Raw genomic sequence first — 9,103 nt, 5'->3', positions numbered from 1 at the left:
CCAAAAAATGCTAACAATCCCCGTTTGGAACACAGTTACAGCATCCTTCCTTACTCTTGTCACACTGTCCACGCTCACGAAACCACACAAACTGATCATTTGTCTTATCTGAGGCCGAGTTCCGCTAAAGAGTTCTGCCACATCCTCCATAACCAAATCAACATTGATAACGCGGCAGAGGTTCGGCATTTGCGTGCAATCAGATGGCAAATGTGTAAAAGGATTATTTATCTGTGTAGCCTATCTGATTAGCTCTGCAGCTGTGTTGTGGATTTGGCTGTAGCAGATAGTGGCACTGTAACTTTTTCTTTTTTCACATACTTCCCAGCCTCAAAGCTGTTTGATCCTCCCACTCAATAATCTCACATCACATCTGGCTCTTTTGTCGTCATCTTTGCAACTTGTCCACCAGCCTAATACCTCATGCCATGCATTCGCCAATACTGGTGAACAGCTGGGAGGATTCTAGCCGAGATGGTCTTCATGTGAAAAAAAAAAAAAAACAGCCGTCAGATATTGGGGGTTTTGACATAAAACGGGGAGCAAAATTCATTGCTGATTATTTCCATTAGCTAGTTTTCAAGCAATTTCCCACATTCTCACTTCTTTTTCCTTGAGCTAGGAGAAACAGAAATATGTGCTCCATCACTCCCACTGTGTGAGGGTGTTTTGGCTGCCAGTGAAGAAATGTGAAGCGAATTCCTCATCTCCAGTGCCAGGCTTTACGCAATATATGATTCACTCTAGAGGCAAATATTGTGAATTGAGTCACGTCTTCTCTGGCACTGTAAATCCTGCTCGTCCCGTTTCACCTACTGTACGTGCATGCGTTGTACACCGTGAAAAGATGGGAGACGTGTCTGCATGTGTCTGTGACAAACTCCAAATCATGACGTCTGTTTGCACTGTGGCGCTGCATAAAATGAGATTAGTACTGGTTCCCTCCATAAATGTGAGAAAAGATGAGTACAGCAGTGTGATACTTGTGTGTGGGGGCGGGGAAGCAGTGTGCGGGACAATAACAAGGCCAGGCTTTATCAGCTGCCTTAGCAACAGCAGTTTTGCCTTTTCATTTGTGTGTAGACAAGAAAATGAACAGGAGATTAGTGGCTTTATCTCAGATAAGGATTTACAACTTGGGAAAAAAAAAAAGGTGCAAGTAATAACTTGATAACAGAGACTCATTTGCTTTACAAACTTTTGCCAATGGCGATACTTCCCTTACTGCAAGTGTCATCATCAGACTGGTGCTCATTTAGTTATTTCCTTCAGCAGAGCGGTGCACCGTTGATACTCCAGTAATCACAGCGCAAATATTGATAAAACCTATTGAAAATAACCGATACCGAATTTAAATATAGAACCGGACAAATCTGACCAAAAATGGCGTCCCACATTTGCGCTACAAGTCGTGTGAGAATGTGAGAGACAGAATAATGGAAGAATAAGGGAGCAAGAGAAGGGACTGCAGATCAGCTTCACTGCCTGCTCAGCAAGAGCTATATTTAGACCTCGAGAAACAAAGAAGCCGAATCGCCTTTCATCCCCCCCGTAACTGCCTTGTTTCACCTCCAAATGTGATACTTGAAGACAGTCTGCACTCCTGCAGCTATGTTTAGGCTAAAGCTCAAATAAATACAAATGCCTTCCGACGTGCCCTTGAGTCTTTTTTTTCCTCATCCTGCTATATCAGTGCACATGTCTCCCTGCTGCCTGGCTGTATGCAAAGAGGACTGTTGTTGTTGTTGTTTTTTTTTAGAGTAAATGTAGGGAATAATTAAAGGGGAAAGCATCTGAGCAAAGAGGTGGGAAACAGCTCTGGAGTTCTTCAGGGAGATTGCCTTGTATTATAGTGCACACTGTGGTAATCAGCGGGATGGGGGTTTAGAGGAGGCAGTCAGAGTTGAGCTGTAAGCAGTGATTCCTAACAGTGTCGGAACTGATGCTGCTGCTTTAAGGGAGAGACTTTCATAATCACACAAGCCAAGCAGGATGAGGAAAGATTGAAGCCAAGATGGCTCATCAGCTAGGGTCAGAGAGGAAAAAAAAATAAAAAATCCACCATCTGGTCAGACTGTTGAGGAAATCACTGCTCACAGAGAAGTCAGTCATAATAAAAAAAATAAAAATAAAAATAAATTACAAGCTTTAGAGCATTTCACAGAGGTCAGGAATAAATAGAAGCTTTTATGTATTAAATGCTTGCATTGCTGCAAACAGTCTAATTTATCAGTGATGTTATTCTACTCAAGGTTGCCGGAAAATGGGTAGGGATAATAATCTATTTATAAATGTGTTGCGTTTTTGTAGCGTGCAACCTGAAACATTAAAAGGAAAATGAAATTGTGTGATATCGTGGGACTTTTTGCCACAGAGAAATTAAAATATCTTCTATCTAAAAAGGTTTGGTCTGAGTCTGTCTTTCTTTTTAAATTGAATTTTCTTGACATTTTCATATGTATTGGGTAGGACAGCATAAAGGCAGACAGGAAACCAGGGAGGGGAGCTAGAGCAACAAGGGAACACTGTTACATTGTATGCCTGTAAGCCAATGTCCTATCTGGCATTTTCCTCACAAAATATTACACATTTACCAAAAAAGCACCTTAGCTTAAAATTAAATGTGCTCCATCTTGCTCGTAACTTCAACGAAAATCCCCCCAAAATGTGTATTTCTCAAGTTCCTGAGGTTGCAGAGACCTCTTGTGGCCACATCGAGGCCGCAGAAGTGTTTTGTCACCGCGTTTGACTTTCAAGTTGTCCAGACATACTGTACATTTCAACATTGGAAAGGCAGTGGTGTTTGAAATGACTGCTATCAAATCCCTCTGTGGATGTGCAGCAATGCCTGCAACAAACATAGCACCAGGCCCCGAGCGAAGCCAGTCAGAGCTTGTCATTCAGAGGTACAGTGGAGTGTCATTGTGCTGGATCAACTCATTTTAAGCATGACGGCATTGTGCAGGGAACTCATATTACTGACACAGGTATGTCAGGCATCCTGTTCACTTGGGGTAAGAGTTTAAATAAGAGGTAGCCATCTGCTGTCCCTGGGAGCCCAGACCATGTTGGAGGGAGCCGCTGCTGACAGTTGCGGACCAAAGTCTGGATTATCATAACAACTCCGTGACAAGAGGTAGGACCTCACAGATTGTACATATTACTGCTGCTATTTCAATTCAGCATTCACTAATCAGACACTAAAGCGGGGGCTTACTGCAATTTGACTCTGAAAAAAATTTAGATTATTGCAGGCATTGGAGAGAAACACTGAGACTGTGAACATAGACCATGGGTTTAAATATGATCCTGCGCACCAAGAGGTTGACACTCAGCACAAAGCTGAAATACAAAGCCATTTACAGGACAATGCATGTGATATCAGTTTGTAAGTGATCAGATTTTGTGACTGACCTGCTGAATTAGATAATACATAGCACAATGTGGTTTTCTTGGGTACATAAGGAAACATAATTGCATCGTTCTGATAGACACATGCTCCGTTTTAGGAACAGCAAGACGGTAATGACTGCAAGTTAGGCCTAACGCAAATTATGAATGGATCATTTGTTCCTGACATCACACACTGTGTACACTAACAAGAGCAAAGTGCTCGATACCCGCTGTTTCAGTGTGCCTTGTACAGTCCAGTTAAGTGTTGACAGCCTTGTCATACGTAATGCGCAGGAGAGCATGTGACATTTTTAAGGCACCAACCCCACGGCACACATGTCTGGCAAACAATAATCACTTCGAAGGACAAAGCAAAAAATACATCCTGAGACATTCTTGATGAAGGGTGTGTTGATAGGGGGGAGGGATTTGGATTCCACAAAGCGGTCAAGGTGAGCGCAAACGCCTACTTACGCCCATAAACTAGTTTTTACGCACACGCACACACTTGCACACAGACACACACATACACATGCTTTTATTATTTACACGTCTCATGAGATCAATAAAATACAAAAATAAATGTACAAAAATAAGAGTCGTATACAGTAAGATCGTGTCTGGATTTGGCCTGAAAAGCACTGGCATGTAAAAGGCCCTCCAGCGTGTACGTGTACTGGAGCAAAGACACAAAACATTTTGGATTTATTCTTGGTGATTTCACTTTTTGTTGTTGTCATATTTCATTTTTGTCTCTGTTTGGCTTCTCTTTGTGGTAGTTTGTGTCTCTTGTATGTGTTTCGCAGGTCAATTTGTATGTCTTTGTACTTGTTCCGTGTCCCTTTACGCTATTTTTGGCGTCTTCTTTATTTGTAGCTGTTCTTTGTATTTTTGTAGGTGTCTTTGTCTCGCTTTACTGTTTTTGAGCATCTCTTTGTTGCTTTGTGTATCTTTGTAGTTACCTTGTGTCTCTTTTCGTCCTAGCTTTTCTCTTAATAATGTTTTTATGTTGTCGTTGTGCATGCCTTTGCAGTCACTGTATCAGTGATATTCTGCAGATAAAGCACAACTCAGGTTCTGCTGTCGGTTCTGAACTTGCCGCCACACTTCAGTAGTTAACACTGGAGATGAGGAAACGCTATTGTTGCCCCTTGGCCCCAGGGCCAGCACCCAATCGGCCCATTCAGTAATCCAGATAACACCTGCTCTACAATTATGTGGTCTACCACATGGCATTTTGGTTTGCTATCACTCATTCGGTCTCGCTTTCAGACTCACAAGATTGGAGAGAGGCAGCTGGAAGAAATATGAACTAAGGACACACCCATACAGAGCATACAGGGAGGTCGGCTGATCCTATCTGCCTGTGGCTCAGGATATTCATTAAACTGATAACAGGAAAAGCTGAACAATACGTTCCTGCTGTTGTAAGCATTTCCACCCTGGTGCTAGGCACTGGAGCATCTCTTCAAACAGACAAAGACTGTCACCATGCAGTGGATTCATGTGGTGACACTGCAGACTCAGTAACTTTTTAAATGAGCAGCGATACGAAGGAGGACAAAAATATATCCAAAAATAAAATTTCAAGTTGGTGACTGTCATTCAGGACCACTTTTCCTGTGACTATGATAGCACTGCAGTTCAGTTACAGCCTTTTCATGTCAGTAATTCCTGTTTTTCAGGAATTGCTTGAACTCATAATCATATTTTGATGAAATGTAAGGACATTTGATTTAGACCAGTGTGAAATCTGGAAAATACGTATTTCACATTCTGAACATTTTGTCTAAACGTTTTAAGTTCCTCCAGTCATTTGGAGCTCAGTATAGGCCCCTCAAGGTCAAGCTCGAAGCATGAGTGAGACCGCCAGCCCCATATATCACTTAGAACAGTCCGTTCCTCATAAGTTATTAGGCTGCCGCCGTAAATCCAGCCTGCACGGACCACGAGGCACAGTTTACAGTTTACAGCTTTCGGACTCTTTACAATCTTTTGCTTGTCAGTTAAGTAGATACGAGCAGTAAGGCTGTCTTTCTGAAAGTGTGTGTGTCCATGTTTAGCTGAAATCAATACAGTTATGTGTGTAACTCGAGGCACTCCAGAGGCAATGGTCAGTGCGCTTATACCGAGGAGGAAAACTGGAAAGTATAGAGGCACAGCATAAAATCCATGTGAGTGAGGCTCTTTGTTGTGGGGACGCATGCAAATTCACGTGGAATGTTTTCGAGGAAAGAGTGTTTGTTGATGACATTTACGGTTTCCTTTGGACATCTTGTGTCGCACTGGGGTTGTCTCTCAGCAACATTTCCCCTAAGCAGCTGGGAATGTGATAGAATGAGGAAATTACTCATCTAAGAGGAACTTGTTGGCTTGTTTTCTAACCATTCTGCTTCCAGCACTCTGGCAAGGTTGCTATTCCCTGCAAAAATGAAAGCAGACTGTTTATGCTGCCCAGACTGAGCCCAGAATGTAACATCCAGCCTTTTTTGAAGAGGAGTAAATGGGCATTTGATTTTTGACTGCTACTTTATTAATGGGCGTTTCTAATTAAATTTTGTTTGATTCGTTCCTTAAACTGCTTCAGTACGAGCAAATGCCCTCACATAACTAGTAGCATGCCCATGTAAATATTAACCTAAATGGTGCTTTTGAATAAATCACAATTTTACAATTGGGTTTGCAGCAACTAACCCTCTGTTGACCGAGAACTAACAACTCATGACGTTACAGTTGCTCATGAATGGTTTTCAAATCAAAGCAAATGTTATTTAGCAGACCACAACCTTTATGTGTAGCATTAAACAATATTTTTTTTTCTGCCAGTGGTAGGACCGGCAGAGAACGAAAGGAGTCACGTGCAAGGTGTTGATGTTGCGCCGATGACTTTGTGCTGACAGCACAAGTGTTCTGGATACAGCAGGTAGGTTTTTCATGCGCGCCTCATCACCATTAACACCTTTCATCCGCGGTTATCTGTCATCTTGTTCGCCCTTTGTGGAGTTGTGTTTACCTGGTGGAGTCTGCTGTGTCAGAGGTGTGTCCTGTCCCAACACATCATAATAAGGAGCTGCACACTGCTTGCAGGGCTGTATTAGAAGAAGAGTGTAATTTATTCTTAGAAAAAAAAAAAACAAACGCTGAACATATTTAAAAACTATAGTGTGCAAGACAGCAAATATGCACCAAAGGTAACGTTTGATTTGTCCTTCTCTTTACTTGCAAGTTTGCTTTGTAACCACTGACTTGGGATTTGTGTTGCGTTTACGATCCCAGTAGCAACACCTTAACATAATGACAGGCTATAATTTTTTGTCACAGGTCTTTCCACCAGTCTTACCGTTCTGCTCCTGCGAGTGAAGGAGGACACAGATCATCGGGGAAGATGTTCTTCGTGGCAGGGGCCAGAAAAACAGCAGGGTCGGGGAGAGATAATGAAAGGAGGTAGCGGATCCAAACCACTTAAGATTTGCTGCAACAAAATTCTTGCTAATCATGCATTTTTATGTTATAACATTTTTTTTTTTTTTTTTTTTTTTTAAACACCATCAGGACAATTTACCAGAAATTTCGGGAGGTAGATATATTGGGCAAGAAGAATACGGAGACAGCTCTAAAGCCTGGAGAAGACAGAGCCATTCTTCTGGGACTTGGAATGATCCTGTCTTCGGTCATGATGTATTTTGTCCTGGGTATCACCATATTACGCTCCTATGCAGACAGGTACAGGCCTGCTGTTAGTATACACTCTTTATCTTGCAGTAAAGGTGCTAGTGTTGATATTACAGTGAGGAAGCATCTTTTATTTATGAGATGTGCTTGTTGACAAACTGTTTCAGTGTTCTCTCAACCTGAAAATTCTAAAAAATGAATAGTTTATGAAACCAGTTTTTACAGGAACAAATTACACCCCAAACTGAGCTGATTTCAGGCCGTGAGGTCTCCACACTGTTTTCTGCATTAAACTGGATCTTCATTTAAATGTCAACGCAGCGTGTGGACAGAGGAGGGTGTGTGCGTTGTTCTCAACTCCACGGTCACAGCAGACATGAACTGTTCCTACAACTGTGGGTCGGACTGCTGGAGAGGGTCCAAATACCCGTGTCTGCAGGTCTACGTGAGCGTCAATAACACGGGCCGTGTCAGCCGTTTATCTCACAATGAAGAGACCCAGGATGCCAGCTCTGAAGTGAGTATTGTGCCAGAGGGAAAATACAGGGAATTGCTGAACCGTTTCAAATGTTGACAATGGCCGTCAGGTCCTGGCCCAGTGATAGAGTACTCTATTCACAATGTTAGCATTCAACATTGTGGAAATAAAAGAAACTTCACAGAAAGTATGACTGAGTGATTGCCCTCTAGATAACCTCAGTGTCCCTCACTCCTGTCCTTTCAGTGTTTCTATGTGCCCAGGTGCCAGAGGGACAGCATGGCCATGCACTCCGTAATTATGAACATTTCCGAACGACTCAAGGTGAGCCAGCAGGTCACCTGTTACTATGACCCCGGTGAGCAGCAGGAGACCGTCCTCCTGACCCGGCTGTACGACCACAGCGTCATCTTCCACTCGCTGTTCTGGCCCTCCTGCATGCTGACCGGAGGGGCCCTCATCATCGTAATGGTGAAGCTCACACAGTACCTCTCCAGACTGTGCGAACAGATAGGCAAGATCAAGAGGTGAAATACGTGGAGTAGCTGTGAAATCCAAGCGTGTGGTGGTCTGGTGATGGACATATGACATAAAAGGGATTTTTTTCAATTAAGTGACCTTGCTGCGACCTTTTGCAAACTTTCCTCTTCGGCTGAGACATTTGACACAGCTGACTCCGGAGCAAGGATGTAGCGGTTTATAAACGTGAACTGAATGTTACAAGGCTGGCAGCTCAGAGAAAACTATGCCTGCACGGTGTTAAAGCATTGTAAAATGTTTGAGGGTACATGTTTACAAGTGTTTGTTATATTGTGACCATGTGTTGGCCATGCTACTATATATACACACCAGTCAGCCACAACATTAAACCATGGACAGGGGAAGAGACTACACTGATCGCCTCGTTGCACTGTAATGTTCTGCTAAGAAACGTTTGGTCTCGCCATTCATATGGATCCCTACTTTGACATGCAGCACCAACCTAAACATTGTTGCTGACCAGGGACCCCGAACCTAGTAGGAAAACGCAGCCTGCTCACCACAAAAAAACTGCACAGGAAAAGCTCAAAAAACATGAAATATGCCCTAAGGTGTTGACTTGGCCCCTAAACGCCACAGATCTCAAACTGATTGAACATCTGCAGGATGAGCTGGAACAAGCCTGAAAGGCTCCCACTACCGATGTCCTGTTGCCAGACAGACCGCAGGACACCCTCAGAAGGCCCATGTCCGTTCTATGATGAGTCACAACTGTTTTGGAGGCACTAGGGTGATCGCACAGTAGAGCAGGGAGTTTTGTGGTGCGTGGGTGTACATAACAATTATACACATGATAATACAGACAGAGAAAAACACAGCTGTCAGTAGAAATTGTCATCTGTTTGTGGTTGATGTTGAGAGAAATGCTGAAAACTGCTTGTACTTTGATAATCATATGTGATTGTTTTCTGAAGTTTTTATTTTGTATCGACCAAATAAAACGCGGGGATTCTTTATAGTGAAGTGCCTTTGATGAATGAGCTTAAGGCATACATAAACTGACATGATTTGTTTTGTTTT

The 9,103-nt window shown here is 42.8% G+C and overlaps 1 protein-coding gene across 1 annotated transcript; it reads left to right on the top strand.

Annotated features, from left to right (window-relative positions):
- Positions 1-6,778: 6,778 nt before the first annotated feature.
- On the top strand, positions 6,779-8,201 carry kcnmb2a (potassium large conductance calcium-activated channel, subfamily M, beta member 2a; the record flags this gene model as incomplete). Its single annotated transcript, XM_084546099.1, has 4 exons — positions 6,779-6,837; positions 6,946-7,116; positions 7,387-7,582; positions 7,790-8,201. The coding sequence occupies 4 exons, from the start codon at positions 6,779-6,781 to the stop codon at positions 8,072-8,074; spliced, it is 711 nt and encodes a 236-aa protein (XP_084402225.1). The 3' UTR covers positions 8,075-8,201.
- Positions 8,202-9,103: the final 902 nt, after the last annotated feature.

Source organism: Chelon labrosus (assembly GCF_963514085.1).
Source record: "Chelon labrosus genome assembly, chromosome: 6".
In the NCBI taxonomy this organism is placed as follows: domain Eukaryota; kingdom Metazoa; phylum Chordata; class Actinopteri; order Mugiliformes; family Mugilidae; genus Chelon; species Chelon labrosus.
Note: the sequence above shows the minus strand (reverse complement) of the source record. Positions and strands in the feature narration are given on the sequence as shown.